Consider the following 18,746-nt stretch of genomic DNA (forward strand, 5'->3'; position numbering starts at 1 on the left):
GCTTTCAACAATAGAAGAAAATCATCCGATTAACCTTAGGTACCTAAACGTTCGTCTAACAGACTACCTACCCTAGGCAGTTTCACGAATTAGAGATGTTATTGCGCTTGATTATTATTATTATGATTATTGCGCAAAATGCTGTTGCGCTTATTCGCATTATCTTCGTGACTTGCGAAATAAATTCTGTTTTTTTAATTAAAATAATATAATATTTCTCTTAAGATAAATTATTTTGTTTGAAATAAATGAAGGAATTATAGATTATTCTTGTTTCTGGTTCGTAACCTATGAGTGGAATGATTAACCACACAGTAACACAGACTTCAGCTTTTATTTAGGGTTAAATATTTGATGAAACAATGAAAGTGATTTGAATCCCAGGGAAATAATGCAGTTTATTGTTGAAAATTATTCAAAACCTACTTTTAAAAATAGCCAAAATTCAAGAAAAAAAATGTACTTTTAAATTAGCATAATTTTCATTGAAGAGAAGAAGAGAATTAAGATGACATAAAAATAATTTTTATGTAATAATATTTTTAGAAATTATGGCGAGAAAAGGCTAAAATTTTGTTTAATTTTTAATTAATTAAAAATCGTTTTTTTAAATCGTTCCACACATCCCCTCCCCCACCAAGGCTTATATGTGTCAAGTTTGGTAGTTCTATGTCAAACGGTCTGCCTTGTAGTGCGCTAACATTCAACACACAAATAGATACAATCATTCTTATTAGTAGTAGAGATAGTTATCCCTCGTTGGCTATATTTGTAGAAGAAATTCAAAGACAAATCCATCATCTACTATTGCATTAGCGCAAGAACACTATCCATCAGCGGAAAACATACAAAAATTACGACAATAGATTTTAAAGTGATTACAAGCAGTTTTCAAAATTCTAAAATGGAATTGATCCCTCCCAACGATTAGACTAAAAATTGCTGCACAAAAATACAGCAGTGCACATTGGATAACAGCCGATATCGTGGCCATCTCTTTTCTGTTATGTACTTGTGGTTTTCGGCTGGCAGATAGGAGATTCGTCCCGTGATGAACACTAAACGTGATGGAGGCTCGAAGGTGTGCAAACAAGAGGCTTGTTTGATCAGGTAGCCGACAGCTCCGCGTATTTAAACTGCCGTAAAATTTGTCATCATTGCCTCTCGGGCTGATATCAACAACTCAGGCAACGTTCATAATTGCACAGCGGCCTAGACGACTCTCTAAATGCATCTTTAATCTGCTCTTTCACGATACATGTGTTTATGATACGGTTGCTGCTGCAATGATTTGATCGCGCGCTATGTGCATCATTAAAATGAAAGTAAAAGAGAATATCGCGGAGTTAATTAAGATATTTCAAGGAGATAGTATGTTTTGTTATGCATAGCTAATGGGGTTTCATCTTACATTATATTTGGTCCATTTATCCTATTTGATTCGTCGAATTTTGTTATTTTTGATTTAGTTTTGATTGCTCACCAAGCAATAAAGGTGCAATTGGTTTTTTTTTTTTTTAAATAACAGCGAATTTAACTATGGCATTATGTTTTACCTGTATCTTATATTATAAGAAAAATTCTAAATTTTATAAATATTAGTCAGAGTGCTCACCAATCAACAGAAGTGTACTTTTCTAAAAGTAGATAGCAAATAGTTCATAGTACTTTTTTTCGGTTTAAAAAAATAAAAATGACAGAAAATTTACTTATGGCGTTGCATTTACCTTATTATATTCTTACCTTATTATATTCTATCATATAATTCTTGTATTTTATTCTATAATATAAGAAGAATTATAAATTTGATAAATGTTAGTTAGACTGCTCACCAATCAACAGAAGTGTACGTTTCTAAAAGTAGACAGCAAATAGTTCATAATACCTTTTTCTGTTTAAAAAAATAAAAATGACAAAATTTACTTATGGCGTTGTATTTACCTTATTATATTCTATCATATAATTCTTGTATTTTATTCTATAATATAAGAAGAATTATAAATTTGATAAATGTTAGTTAGACTGCTCACCAATCAACAGATGTCCAGCTTTTCTAAAAGTAGTCAGCAATTGTTCATAGTACTTTTTTCGGTTTAAAATAATAAAAATGGCAGAAAATTTACTTATGGCGTTGTATTTACCTTGTATTCTATAATATAAGAAGAATTATAAATTTTTATAAATTTGATAAATGTTAGATTGTTTACCAATCAACAGAAGTGTAACTTTTCTAAAAGTAATTAGCAAATTGTTCATTGTACCTTTTTCGGTTTAAAATAATAAAAGTAACAGACAAATAAATCATGGCTTTATATTTACCTTGTATCCGATAATACAAGAAGAATTCTAAATTTGATAAATGTTAGTTAGATTCCTCACCAATCAACAGAAGTGTAACTTTTCTAAAAGTAGTTAGCAAAAAGTTCATTGTAGCTTATTCGGTTTAAAATAATAAAAATGACAGAAAATTTATTTATGGCGTTGTATTTACCTTGTATTCTATAAGATAAGAAGATTTATAAATTTGATAAATGTTAGTTAGATTGCTGACTACTTTTATAAAAGATGGATATCTGTTGATTGGTGAGCAAACTTAATCATCTTTTAAAATAATAAAAATACGGATGCAAGATTAAACGGGTTTGTAAAGAATTCCTAAATAAATATTTTGTTACATGAAACAATACACTTAACAAGGTTTTTCGAATTCCACTATTAAGGTTCCATAGATAATGCGGATTAAATTCCATCGACACAGCTTTTTAATTTCGAAGCAGCAGAATCAGACATGCGCAGATGATACTCCATGCGCACTGCTTCTTTAGAATTCATAAAAATCTTTCCGAAAAAATATTTTTTGTATTGAAAAATTACACAATGCTGATTAATATGAATGTGTCATTTTTTTTATATTTCGTCAAATTTATTACATCACATATTTATTATTTATATTATTAAAAATAATATGCTGGCTAAAACTGAATGATTCATTTTACAATGCCTTTTTTTTTAAAGAATTATACTTTATTGTGAAGATCATGGACTAAATATATTGTGTGATATAATAATATTATGCACGGTAACTTGAATATTAAGTAATAATAATAATATTTCGCAGTATTATCTTTGTACTATTTTGGAGTATGTTCATGTTTGCTTCCGAATAAAATTGCTTATCCTGAGATAAATAACTAACTAGAAAAATTTCTTTATCATAATTATCCTTTTTAAAGAACCCTTACTTTCCTTTTGAATATAATAGATTACATTTTAAATTGAAACGTTTATGAATTGCAGCAGTGCAAACTCTATAATATCTTCCCGCATTACATTATTCCAAGAATTATTTTTCTTCTTCTTTTTTTTTATACAAGTTCAAAATTTCCCTTAAATAAATCAATATGTTTCTGTTAAAGAAAGAAATAAATACTTTCCGGATCTTCAAAATACAATGTGCCATAAAGAATGAATAATATGGTGGTTCTACCTGTACATAGTTTTAAAACATTTATTGCTACTTTTCTGAGTTTACTTTCGATATTGCCAAAAAAATATCAGTTTTTTTTAGACCTTCTCTTAAACATTTATTCCTTAGTTAAAAATGAATATATCCCATATCGATTCAAATATATAAAACCGAAAGAGAATGTGTTGATAATTCCTTTAAAATTGTGAGCTTTGTAGACACAGAATTATTTGTAGTAGACTTTGTAGAAACAATAATTATTAATTTAGACGTGAAAACTCTAATAATTATGATTCTTTGATAATTACAATTTATTTTAATATCCATTATGAGTGATTAGGATGCATAATAATTATTTTTTCCATAAAATCCATTCATATGAGCAGATTTTTTTTTAGTGTATTGATATGATTAGTTTTCTTTAAATATTAACGAAAATTAATTTATTTTTCTATGTTACGTTCTGTATTTCATTTGAAATTGATTAGGATGCTTAATAATTATTAATTATCTCATTATTAAAAATTATTATTCACCATATTTAAAAACAATACAAGAAGAAGTTTTTATTTAAGTTTATTGATACGGTTAATTTTTTTAAAAAAATAAATAGCAAAAATTAATTTATTTTTCCAAAATAACTTTCTGATATTCATTAAAATAAGACAATGATGCATAATAACAATTTATTTTTTTCCAAAATCATATGAGCAGAGCTTTCTATTTGGGTGTATTTATATTATTAGTTGTTAAATATTTCTGAAGATTTATTTTACTTCTTCAAAATTACGTTCTGATATACATTAGAGTATGGCATTTTAATCAATCATTTCAGCACTACCATTTATCAGAATAATTTTAAAATTCTTTATCTATTTCATATGAATGCGGTCCAGTGACCATAATGTGGTATTTACATGGTAAAATTCAGCATGAATATTCTTAAATGTTTTTTAACCACACAAGGAACACAGATTAATCTAGATATAGTTTTGAATAAGTTGCCCGCTGTTCTCTAAGGAAATGAATCACAGATTTTTACATGAGAATTTTCAAGATAATCACTAGTTTTTTACGAAGTTGATTTTGATCACTATTTGTGGAAGTTGATCACTAGTTTTTTACGAATTCCGACAAATATATCTATAGAACAACAAATAAGTAAGAAATTAAAGGGTTTATATTATTTTATATTAGTATATTCTTTATAGCCTCTTCTAAAAATTTTAAAATTAAGATAAATATAGAGGAAAATCAATTTTAATTCTGATGTTAACACTGTAGAACTTTTAATTATCAGCATTTTATTTATAATTAATTTATACCTAAGATATTTGATAAAAAAACATTAATTTGAACTGATGAAACAAAAAGTTGAAAAAAATCAGTGTTCTGAAAATTATGATACTACACTTTTGCAGTAAATCGGTGTAATTTATTTTGAGATTTTGTTTTTTTCTGTAAAGCTGAAAACAGTACAACTTCTGAAAAAAAGTAACGTTAAGAAAGTAAGGAAAAAACAGTATAACTTCAAATTGTATGAATATATAAGAGGTGCAATTTATTCGGTTCCTGCAATTTATTTAACTAAGAATTTTTTAAGAAATGGGGAAGCATAAAAACTGTCTAGCTTCGCGAATAAAAAATGAAAAGTTGTTCGATAGTCAAACACCGAAAAAATTTAGAAAATATCTTTAGTTCTGAAAGAGGTAATGATACAGATGAATGTAAGTGTGCTGGCTCTCTGCTTGGCATTAATTTTGACCTAGAGCTACCAAAATTGGCACATATATACTTTGGAAGATAGAAAACTAAAATTTGGCGCGACTTTTATAAATTTTCATTAATTAAAAATTAAGCGAAATTTTCACATTGTTCCGCCATAATATCCAAAAGTATTACAAATAAAACTGACTCTTGCATCATTTTAAAATTAAAAAATATATATCATTTCAATGATTTTCTTTTTGAATATATATTTTTCTTTTTTCATTAAATAAAATATTTTAAATATATTTTACAACAATACATCTTATTATTGAAACGAAGCCCAAATCTTTTTCGTCTTTTTTATTGATGGATTTTCCTTGATTATGAAGAAATAAAAACATAGGCTTTTTTCTTTGTTGAATAGACAGTACAAAACATGCTTTCAATAAAAATTTTGAATTTTATTTTCGTATGTCTGCTCTCTTCTGTTATAGAATTAGATGTAAGAAGATATAGACTGGAAACTAAGAAAACGCACAAAACAAAGAACAGAACATTGTAAAGTTTCTAAAGTAATATTATTTATATATGTTTCAAAATTTGAAGTTAAAAAAATATTTTGCTGGGAAAGCCATTAAGACCAAATAACACAAAATATTCAATTTAAATTCTTAGCAGCTACTAATCTCAATGAGCCAACTGGTCGCCAAAAGCGGCTAGTAAATGAATAAAATCACGAAGGTTACTTCCAAATTCCAAGTTTCTTGTTTCTGTACTAAGTTCAGTACATACTCAGTACAGTGATTGCACAAGGACGCCCTATACTGGAAAGCGCCGCACGTGCGACAAGGTCTGCTGCACGCTTTAACAGAAACTTAGCGAAAAAAATACATAAATAATAACAGTTATGATAAAAAAAAAAGAGCGCTCATCATTTCATTCGCTTGAGCAATGATTTGTAAAGTCGACATGGGGGGAGAGCTGTATATTATGATCACAGGGTTACGACATTATCGTGACGTTGTTATCATCCTCCACTTCACAGTTAGGATCGGAACCCACAGCTAGTGGAATGGGAAGGGCAAAGCAACGCTTATTTCGCTGTTAATCAGCCTTGGAACGAAAGCCATAATATTCTTTCACAAATAAAAACCACTACATAGCAAATGCACTTGTAAGGTGCTTTTTTTAATATAAAATGAATGGGCACATTTAATGTTGAATTTTATTCATTTTCAGAAGTATCATATTCAGTATTTTATCTGTACTAATAATAAAGATGAATGTATATGTGTGTTGATGCTCTACAGGATAGACCTTTAAGTCGTAAGTTATCAAATTTGGGTCTAATATGCTTTGAAAAATAGAAATGTGCACCTCTGAGTGATTTCTTTTTAAAATCTTAATTAATTAAAAACCAAAAGAAATTTTGACGTTTTTATGTTATCACTTCTCAAAATAATACGCGTCAAGTGAAATTTAAACAGAAATTTTTTTAATTAAAAATTTTTGCGTTTTTTCGAGACATTTCTTAAAATCCTGAACAGAACAGGATAAGACGAATGCTTTCCTGTTCTGTTCATTATTTTAAGAATAAAGCATTAAAGAATAGAACGGAACGATATTAAGAATGGAAGTACATAACGGCACTTTTTAAAACGTGCCATTCGGGGTAATGTTTTAAATTTTTTTTAATTAATTAAAAATAAGTGAAATTATGACATTTGTTTGCCGACACTTCTTAAAATAATGAACAGAAAAAGATTTTTATACTTTCTTAAAATTGAAAATTTATCTGACAGTATCAACTAAAAAGTATTCCATCTTACATTTGTTTAATTTAGTTACAAATATAACTGAAACTCCCGGGTGATTGAAAAGTCGCGCTGGTCTGGTGTTAAGGTCTCAGCTTTGGAACCGGAGGATTTCAGGTTTTCCACAGATTCTACCGAAGAACCGTCATGTAAGCGGGTCTGGTGCACGTTAAAACCGTCCGGACCAAACGTTCTCCCGCTGGTGTGGTGTGAAGAAGGGGGGGGGGGGTGCCAGCTCAGGTGCCGTGCTCGTCACCTGACCGCGGTTCAAAATGTCGAGGTCCATCCCAAAATAGCCCTAGTGTTGCTTTAAAACGGGACGTTAATATAACTCAACTCACCTCGGGTGGTTGAAAACCAATTGATCGCCAAAGGCAACAAGTTTATAAAGAATTTCTCGTCAGTTTGGGTATTCAGTACACAGGATACAATATAAAAAAGTGAATTAACAATTTTATTAGAAATCTAGAATTCAAATATAATATCTTTTAACGCTATACTATAATATACCAATAATAATTCATTCATTTCAATGCAAGACTCCTTGATTTATTATAGTGCGCGGTGGGATTTCACCGATTAGGTAGTTGCCTAGTACGGCTGCAGTTAGATTGATTTTAAAAAAATGTTATTGTTATCAAAAATGTTATCAAATAAACAGATTTTTAAAATATTCAAATTATTAAGCGGTGTATTAAAATATTAGGATGCATTATAACGGTGTCAAATATAATTGGCCAAGTTATTATCCGTTTATTTACGTACATTTAATTATTGCAATATTTATTAACATAGAAATAAATATAATATAGTCTTGTTAAATATAATTACAAACGAGCTTGAATACCGCCTAGTCATGAATTCCAATGAGTAAACAAATGGGTAAAAACATATTTTCACGGAAATACTAAAATAAAATCAGCTGTTATTAAACAATTAATTAACAAGTTGATTACGTTAAAAACAATATGTTTAAATGTAAAATAAAATTGATCAGTTTATTAAAAGAGGGCCCTCTTAATGTGCTGTCTAGAGGCTCAAAATTTTTGAAATCGGCATTTACTATTTAACGTCCACTAATATTACAGATATTAGTAAGTGTCTGAAAAGTAAAGGAATCTTTAACTGCTATAATACCGTGCTATTAGATTCTACCAAATAGTTATCTGGAAAGTAGCTTATCGACAAATAGAACAAATATATATATATATATATATATATATATATATATATATATATATATATATATATACACTGCCTATTTTTTTCATTTTTTTTACATGACTTTATTTGGCCTATGATTTTTTTATTACCTTGTGTATTCGAATTTGCAAAAAATCTAAGGACTAAGAATTGTCTGTTTGGTTTTCTAAAAACTGTTGATTAGTTTTAATGCTAAGGAGGAATATTCATAACGTATGTTGTTGTTTACGCTTCTTATAATGAAAAGTCAATCGTACGTAGAAAATCACATAATAATTCGATAAAAAATTAATAAACTCAATAAAACGATTTAATTAGTTTGGATATACTATAGTTTAATAAAATCATCAATGGATAGACCGACATTCAGTTTATTTGGTATTTTCCTAATCAATTCTTTGGATTTTCTCTAAAACATTACTGCGTTTGGGAAATTGAATTTATAACATTATAGCTTCAAATAAGACTTATAATTTTTTTTTTCGTTTCGTTATTGAGTTTATCATAACTAAAGAGACTTACTTTCTTATAATTAACTAGAGATAAAAATTGAGTTTCTTAGGTGTTTTCAACATAAAGTTAAAGTGTGCAACATATTTGCTTTCTGTTGAAAATAAAATTTGAAATGTTTACGTTTCTACCGTAATTAATTTTAGATTATATTGACTTTCAAAAACAAAAAAGTTACACTGAAACTTATCAAAACTAATAGGACATCAGTTTATCCGCCCATTTAAAGATGTATGAGTTTGCATAGTTTTTGAATTAATCCATACGCAATAATTGAATTATCAAATACAGCTTATAGAAAGAAAAAATATTAAGAAAAAAATCTGAAATTAGAATTTACAAAGAAATAAACCTTTAAAACTTATTAATGCAATTGAAATACAGCTACAATGAAATCATAGCATTCAATGATTCAATGTTTTCAAGATTTAATGCACAGGAATTCGATCATATAAATTTAATATAATGAAAAAAAAAAAAAAAAAACTTCAAATATTCTATATGATAGCAGTTTTCAAAGCGTACGCGAGTCTCTTTAGAACACGATTAAAAACAGACATACTATTTGTTCTAATTTTTCTGTCCCAGAACTTTTGCGGTTTAAACTTTGGACGGAATCCCACTACGTTAGTTCTAGTACTTTAAAGCTAATGATCTAGCTTCATTTAACAACCAGCTTTCTTTTTTCTTAAACGCTGAAAGAGTCTTCGATCGATATTTCCTTCATAGGAAATATATCTACAAAGTTCCTTTAAAACCCTAAATATAGAAATTATAAATTTTTTTTATATCGAAAAAAAAAAAAATCCGCAACACTTTTTTTTAAAACTTATCTTTTTTAAACTGTAATGTCTTCAGTTCGAAGGTTTGATAAATTTCTGGACCTTGCTTAAATTATTTTCATAGGAATTTTTTTTATAAAAATATAGGGAATACAGGTCAAAGAAAGATTGATTGATGTTTTATTGTAATACAAGAAGGATTGATTGTTGTTTGCTAAAATAGCAATATAAAAAGGGGATATTTCGTAAACGAATATTAAGCTGATTCAAAAATAAATAAATAATAAAATATTTTTAATTTAGTTGATAAATTTTATAGGATTCAAGATGGGCCATATTCTATAATCATCTGAATCTTTATTATGGAAATGATTGAGGGTTAATACTTAAAAATGACATAGCGTTGATTTTTAACTATTTTAAACTATTTTCAATATTTTCAGAAAGATAAAAAGAATCCTTTTATTTGTAAATTTTTAAAAATTATTGAGTACGCAAAATTTGAATTTTACTTATAGATTGTGCTATACTATTTATTTTTGTATTTGCTGCTCCAAATATGAAAGAAATTTTAAGACAATTAACTTGATAGGAAAAAATACGGTGATATTTTTTTTTCTTCAGGGATTGAATAAAAGTTACAGACTGAAATCCTCGACAAGGTTTGATTAATCGCAGCTGATATAGTACATTTAGAGATGAGATATTATACATAAATATAAAAAAATATTTATTTTGCTGACGAAAATTAAAAATCTTACTTTAAATTTACAAATCCCATTTTCTTATTTATTTTTTGTGTGTGTCACATGTAAAGAAGATATATTGCTTACAAATTCCAGAATTAAAAATCGAAATCTGTTTAAAACTTTTTTAATATACGGAACGTTTTCATCAATATTTTGCTTTGTAAAATCTGAAGCATTTTTGTGAATCTGATCATCTGCTCTAAGAAATAATTCTTAAAAATTGCAGCATTATAGTTTAAATCTGAAATTAGTAAAAATTATGATTTTTTTGTGTATATTATGTGGTGTAAAAATTATAAACAAATAATCGGAAAAAGAAAGCGGGCGCCATAACAAGGCATATAACTAAATAATTTATAAAATAATCCTTTTTATTATAAAAAGAAAATGAATGAAAAAAAAATTCTTCAATATTGAAGAAACTGTACAGGCATGGATAAGTACTATTTCACTTTCTATCTTCTTTTAAAATAGTACTCTAAAGATTGTAGAGCAAAGTTACAAGAAGTGCTCGCATAAAATCATGACAAAGAATTAGTGTATTATTAGATCAAATTTGAACTCTTCTTGGTTATAAACTTCAGATAAAAAGGATTAACATGATGGAAAAATTTTAAATAACAGCTGTTTAAAAATATTATTATCATATTATTCACTAGCCGCCTTTGGAGATCACTTCTTTCGCTAAGACTAATGGTTTAATGGTTGCTAAAGATTTCAATTATTTCCGCAGTAAAACGTTTTAAAGCGTTCAGTTTTGATAGATATAAAATTTGCATTATTTCAAAAGCTGAACGTCGTTCTGCTTATTGTGTTTTGTATTTTTCCTAATTTTTTTTGTCTATATTTTTATACATCGAATTATGTCAAAGAAAAAAGCAGTAGAAAATTTTAAAATGGGGGCACTTCCATTATTATTTGATTCTGAGCTTAAACCTTAGTTTAAGTGACTAATTCACTGAAAGCGTGCCTTATATTGAAATCTACGCAAAGAGGAAAAACAGCCAAAACTTCATATTTTGATTACAACAATGAATGGATTTTATAGTCAACATGCTAACGGTTTGAGTTTCACCTCAATAATATGTTTTTGTAAAATACATTTAAAATAAATATTTAAATAAATTAATGGAAAATAATAAGAAAAAATATATGGTAAACAATTTGGTATTATTAAAAAGACTATATATATATATAATTTTAAGATGCTGTAAAAATCATTTTTCTACTGTAATAATACTTTAATACTGTTATACTTTCGGAAGTCTAATAATATTTAATTAGTTAAAAATTAAAAAAAACTGGTTCTAAAGAACACTTTTCTATACATTAAAGTACGTATGTACCAAGTTTGGTAAGATCAAACGATCTGGCCTGTAGAGTACAAATAGACATTTTCATCCTTATTATTAGTAGAAATTGCTATATTATATTATATATATATATATATAATTTCACTTAACGAAAAACAATATATAATATTTATTTAAAAGTTAAGTACGAAAACTCAAAATTATCATATGAAATTAAAATTTGATGGTACACTTTCATATATAACGTCTCGCAATAATTCAGTTGATTATAATAATCGGATAATTGAACTAATTTTAAAATAATTGTAATAATAAAAATAATTATAACACAATTGATTTTTAAATACTTTTAAAAAATATTTCGTTAAAGAAAATTTCATTTCCTTTAGCTTTCTTGAAAAACAGTTTTAATTTTGTATTTTCAAGTGAGTAAAGGTTTTGCTAATATTTGTATAAAGAATTTTACATGGCTTTTGGAAAAAGGAAGTGATTTTTATCTATTACGATTATTTTACCTGTTTGAAACTTGAAGTTCGTTAATAACTAGAAATAATATATAACAAACAATTCCCATTTCATCAGTTGCCAAGCTACTTAATTTCTTAATAAAACAATCAAAAGTCACTTTTATACCACTATTTAATTTTTTGGATAAATTATTTGCATATAAGAAAAAATTAAAAATAGGGAAGTCGCTATTGCTAAAAAGTTACACATAATTCTGTAATTTGTGGATAATTTGTATGTTTATATTTTTAGAATATGTATTTGTAACCCTTGTACAAAATTATAAATATTTATAAGTTGCAGAAAGTATTTTCTATGTTTAAGGAGTAATGAATTATTGTTACTTACTTCTCAGTTGAATCAGAATAAAGAACTTTTACTAAAAAATGTTAGTATTGGTATTCAAGTATTTTAATATTTTTACAATAGTTATTTTTAACTGTTGGAAAAAAAAAATCAAACAATTTTATTTGCGTTAAGTTTGAAAAAGATAGAACGAAATATTATTTTACGTTGCGGTCTACTTCAACAAAAATAAAAGAATAAGGTTCGCTTCCGGAATTGTACTTTTCATATCCTTAATAAATATACAAAAAAGTGGCGAAAGGCATTAGTACTTATATTTTGCGTAGCTAAAAGTATTTGTGTACTTCAATAATACTGTAATTTTCAAAAATCTTAAAACAATATATGATTTCACATCTCATCCAAATATTCAAAAGGTTAAATTGTGACAATAACAAATTTTCATAATAAACGAAATAGAATATTTTTTAAACTGCAAAAGCTGGTTTTTTGAACAGTTGAACTAAAATAATAATTTTCTTGATATTAAAAAAATTCTAATTCAAAACCAATTTCAGAAGTATTGTAAAAATATTTTCTACTTATTCATTTCGGTTACATCTTGCAAGTAAACTCTCACTATATCAAAAAGTTGTTTTTATAAAATTTTATGCAAGACAGATTGTTATAGAGAAGTCAAATGTTATAGTAAGCAAAATATTAATTTAAAAAGTTAAAATAAAACTAAGATTAAAAAAATCGATAATTGTGAAAATGAAAATACGAAATAATTTTAAAAATTTCCTTTTTTGTACTTATTTAGCCTTAGTTTTGGGGCAAAATAGCAATATAAAATTGAAATGCAAAATTCTGGCTGTAAGAAAACAATCCAATAATTACTTTTGTTTCGAATTTAATTCGCTCTTTAATAAATTTTCCTTCGAAATTTTCTTTCTTTCTTTCCTCTTAAAATGCATTGTTTACATTAACTACTTTATAATATTGCATTAAACTATTTCTTGCGGATTAAATTGTTTTATTGTATTTTGTGTTAATATTGAATTTTTAAGGAAAATAATTAAAATTTATCTTCCGAAAACGAGTCACATTCTAAAGAATTTGGAATTTGAATGCAATAAATAGATAGCAGGAGCTGATGAAAAGTTATTAAAAGAAAAGTAAAGATCTTGCTTTATTAATTTCAAGAAAATAACATAAAGTTACGAAAAGAATAACTGAAACTAACGATTATGGGTAATTTATGTTCTATACAGTTATTCGTAGCATGTGATATTCGAGAGTTAAACATGCGTAAACAGTAATCTGATGTAAACAACATGCCGATGATGAATAAAAATGTTTATTTACGTATAATTTTTTAAATAAACAAGTTTTGACGTTTAGTAACAGAAGATCTCTTAAATCATGAGAAACAGTTTATATTTTGTTTAGTAGAATATATTTGATGAATCTACTTCTCTAGCTTTCTCCCCCCCCCTCTCTTTCAATCACAACAATATCTTATCAACAAGTATTATTTCACAGGAAAAAAAAATGGACTTACCCAACATTTTACTTAGATCTGCATTATGCAGGTCCGGATTTTCATCGGCCAAGCGCTTTCTTTCCACTTTGGCCCACACCATGAAAGCATTCATCGGACGCCGGATTCTCTGTTCCTGGTTAGTGCGTCCCTTGCCTCCACCAGACGGCAACTCCGGCGGGGATTCCACCGTCGCCGATCCGTCCACCACGTCTCCGTGGGGCGGCGAGCTGCCGGACTCCACATTTCCAGACACCCCACTACCATCACCATAGCGACTCAGTTCAGCCGCCGGATTCGTTTCCATAGTCACTGAGGCGGAGTTTATCCTCTGGAGCAACGACGTTCCATATGATCCCGCACCGTCCGGCAACCAACCACCACCAGCATGATCGTCCGGTACCCCGTAAGACACCGGATAGTCCTGCTGGGGCGGCCATGCCCTCGCGTAGGGCGACCCGTAATACTCAGCACCGGGGCCTGACCCGGACTGCTGGGGTGGTTGCTGTTGCCGGGACGTTCCCGGACTCCCCCCATAGTCACATCCGGGCGATCGGTGGAATACGTCCTGTCCCATCATCGCCATGGCATCCTGGGGTGGATAGGGCGATCCGGGATCCTCCTGCTGGTAAGCGGCCATGGCTTCTTCTAGCAGGGGCAGATGCATACACTTGACCACGGTTGTTACATTCGCCGTTGCAGCAGCGAGCGAGTGTTGATGCTAGATGCAACAGGTTCGAGCGACTCTTTACCTTCTGTGATCGGTTCTGCCGTATCGGAGAGAGAGGGGCCGCGAGGCACGACGGGAGATCTCGAGGTAGAACTTTTTCAGCCAATCGGAAGGTGGGTTTCTCTCGCCAGGTGAGACGGACGGTTTCACTCAACTCTCTCTTCTCTCCTCTTGGGTTTCTTAATAGCGTTACGTAGGTGGCAGATGAAATGAATCGGATGAAACACCGCACCGTCGGGGTCGGGGGTGGAGGGCAGGAATCACGGATAATCTTTATTTGTTTTTATTTTCATCGTTATTACATTTTTTTTGTTTTGTTTTGGTAGATTACTTTTTTTTTAACTGGTTCACGTCATTGGTGGTTTTCTGTAGAAGATATCGAAATGTAGATTATCCTGAGAAATGTGCTTGTCTGGGTGCTCGTATATGGAAGCATTTTACCAAGCGAAAGCAATACCTAAAACGTAATGAGATAAACTTAATGTATTTTTCGTAATTGGGGGTAATAAGTATTAAACAGCGAAAATGAATCATTTTGTTTAACGTCGATTAGAAAACGAGTACGGTATTGATAGGAATTTGAGTAAGTGAAACACGGTTATCGTGTACATGAAATATTCATAAAAAGAAAATGAGACATAGATGATTCAGACATTTCGTCTTACAATAACTTCTGTAACATATGAAATAAAGAAATTGTTAAAAGCATGGAAATTTTGATGCAACTTCATAAGATATTAAAGTCATGTACAACGTATACTTAAATTAATCATCTATATTAGCAATCAAGTCTACATTTATGCAAAGAATACCAAGCCCATATTAACCCTTTAAAAGGTGTACGTACACACTTGAAGATTTTTTTTAAAATTTTAACTTTAAAAATCCAGTTTTTTCACAGTAGGTCATTAATATATGTTTAAACTCATTTCAGTGAGAAAAAACCATATTACACTAATTATTAATTAATTAAATAATATTTAATGAGCTGATTAGCCTATATCTTTGAAACATGATATCTTAAATTCTAATTTGCACAGGCACATAATTCTAGTTGGAAGTTATACCTAATATTAGTCTTCATGTTATCTGCCTCAATCAAGTTATAAAAATATATAGTTTTTTTAACAATTTTTTCATCAACAATGGATAGAAAAAGCGAGATTTTTTCTGTAATTTTAACTTTTAAATAGCTATAAAAAATTTATTTCTATAAATATAACTTTGATTGAGGCACAAAACATCCGCTATTTCATACAGATTATTTTGATATTTAAATAATTGTATTTGGTTCATTTCTTGTTGAGTTATGATTGTTTGAATGAAGCAACATAGAGGAAAAATACCATTCTTCATAAAATGAGTTTTAAGCCGGCGTCCTGGCATAGGGGTAGCGCGTCTTCCCCGTGATCTGGGCGTCCCGGGTTCGAGTCCCGGTTTGGGCATGGTTGTTCTTCTGTTGTTCTATCTGTGAGATGTGTGAATGTGCCCTCCTGTAAAAAGGGGTTGTGCAAGCGAATGAATGATGCGTGAGTGGCAAAGTCGTACTCTTGGCCCTAGTTGGCGCTGCTATAAAAAATAAGAGACGTTCCCCTCAGGCTTAAATCGCTGTCTTCGTAACAGCGGGCTTGTCAGTGGCAAGTGCCATAAGAAACAAACAAATGAGTTTTAAAAACACCGTAACTAGAGTTTTTAATGAAAGCACCTCAAGAAAAATAATTATAACTCGAGAAATATTTCGAATATTGATAAAATCTTGGTATCGTTTGAAAGCTAAAGGATCAAACAACATTATTAAGCAATAAAAAAATATTTCATATTTTGAAAGATTTTCGAAGTTTCAAGTGTGTACATACACCCTTTAAAGGGTCATTTTTTTTCTAGTCATATTATGTTAAAATATTTTTAAGCTTGAAATGAGAAAAGGGATTCACTTAGCTTATTAGATAAATTTAATTTTATTAATTAATTAATTTGGTTAATGAATAATTAAGTAACAAATCAAGACACATCATTTTGTCTGAGATAAAGAATTGAAGCATCTAAGTTTCTGACTTACTAAAAAAAAATTTCAGAACTTATGCCAACCTACATAATTTCATACAAAGATTAATCATTTGGTGAGGAGCATACTTCCCACGGTCCTAGAAAGGCTTAAATTAAATAAATAATTTTATAGCAGTGATCCTTTGGAACTCGTCTAAATTCGTGAAATAAGGAACGCTAAGCAATGAAGTGCAAAGTCGAAAAATTAAAGATTCAATTAAAACAAATTATATTAATGGTAAAAAGTAATCAAACATCTTTTTTTTTTCGGTTGTAAACTTACAAATCAAAGATTTAATATTTTTTCGTAAATGTTATTTACTTTTATAACTAAAAAGTGTAACATAACATGTCAGTTTTTATATCATGTACATTAATTAAAACGATACAAGGATAAAATAAATAATGAATTGTTTAAAATATAATTAAAAATATAATTCTTAATAATATAATTCTTTATTTTAATTCTTCAATATATAATTCTTAATTTTCGATTAATTCTGTTATAAAATATTTTCATCGTTGATTTTATGTTACCATGGCAACATCAAAATCCGCCACTGGACTAAAAGTATTGAAAGTGATGTTCTGTTTGTTTTTTTTTGTTTTGTTTTTGTCTTTGTTTTTTTTTTTCACAATAATTTCAAATTATTTTCTTACTTTTACAATATACTCTATAAGAAAATTAAGAACTATTTAAAAAATTTTCTTTGAAGTTTTTCCAGAAAATATCAGTGTATCCGAAAAGTGCTTTTTTTCTTTCTGTTTTCTTGTAAAAAAGATTTTTCGTAATAAATTTTTTACATTTTCAAATTCTATGAATAAAAGATTTATTAATAATAGATCAAATCACATCGTACTAAATTACTACATTACCAGCTTTGACAATGTATTCAAATATATACCATGAGAAATTTCAGACTATGAAACTTTTATGAAAGAATTTAAAACTAATATTTAAAAAAAAAAAAAAACTTGAAGCTGAAAGAAAAAGAAAAATTTATTTGATTCTTAAAATGATTTATTTATAAATCTATGTTCTCACTAGAAAAACAAGAGTAGTTTATTTTCTTGCGTCTGAAAACTAGTAATTGAAATAGACATTTTTTTTGAAAATTTTTTAAACCAATTTTTGATGTATCAATAAATCTGTTACAATTACTAAAAACATAACTTATTCCTAATAGCAAGGAAAAACAGAAAAATATTTTTCTAAAAAAATAAAACAACTTCCTTATTTTTTCCGTTATCGCAGTTTATAGCATCAATTAATTAACATGTTTTGTTTAGAATTACAAAGATTTTTCCGCTTTCTGTCATTAATATATGAATAAAATTCTCATTTTTAGGCTTTCATCGCATTTCAATCTTTTCATTTATTTTCTTTCTATAAGGAACGAGATTCACATGGGTTTTTTAAGAAATTTATATTTCTTATTGACTTCTGAAACTGCATGAATTCAGAAAGTCTGATATATAATGCTGATTTCTTGACTATTTCTTCGTCTTATATGCGTGTTCATAGATGAAACTTTTGGAGAGATTATGTTTTGCACAGAGACAATGGGGCTTTTCATCAAGTGAATTGATTAGCAGACACAACGGTGTTGAAATAATGTTCTACATATCTTAACAAGGGATGAATAACAGTCATTTATAACATCTTCCAACCAAGAATTTAACACTGAACAATAACTAAAACTGATTTAGACAACGATAAAGTTTTGTGCTTTTCTTGCAACAAACAAAAGCGTTTTCATTGTTGCAAGTTTTACAAAGTAATACATACGTTGTTTCGCATTTTTAAGCAATTCTCGTATAGTTTCGGTTTCTTTTGCTTTCTTATATACTTAGTATAGATAAAGTACAGTAATCGTCAAAAAAAAAAAAAAACATAAACCCGCGATTTTGAACGTATTTCCACATTTTAGACCCCCCCCCCCATCAGTTCGAAAAACACATTTATGCAAAATGTCCGTCTATCTGTCTGTGACAAAAATAGCACAAAAAAGCTTTGAACTAGACGGTTGAAATTTGGTATACGATCTTTATATCGACTTTGCAAATTTCTGTCAGATTTTGAGTAAA

At 28.6% G+C, this 18,746-nt stretch overlaps 1 protein-coding gene across 1 annotated transcript in view; it reads right to left on the reverse strand.

The window, feature by feature from the left end:
• The window catches only part of LOC129988206 (uncharacterized), a 116,962-nt gene that overhangs the window by 80,593 nt on the left and 17,623 nt on the right, over nucleotides 1–18,746 (reverse strand). The window contains exon 2 of the mRNA XM_056096369.1: nucleotides 13,904–15,069. Coding sequence (XP_055952344.1) covers nucleotides 13,904–14,549 — 646 coding nt within the window. The 5' untranslated portion in view covers nucleotides 14,550–15,069. The remainder of the gene's footprint in view (nucleotides 1–13,903; nucleotides 15,070–18,746) is intronic.

This window comes from Argiope bruennichi, chromosome 10 (genome assembly GCF_947563725.1).
Source record: "Argiope bruennichi chromosome 10, qqArgBrue1.1, whole genome shotgun sequence".
NCBI lineage: Eukaryota > Metazoa > Arthropoda > Arachnida > Araneae > Araneidae > Argiope > Argiope bruennichi.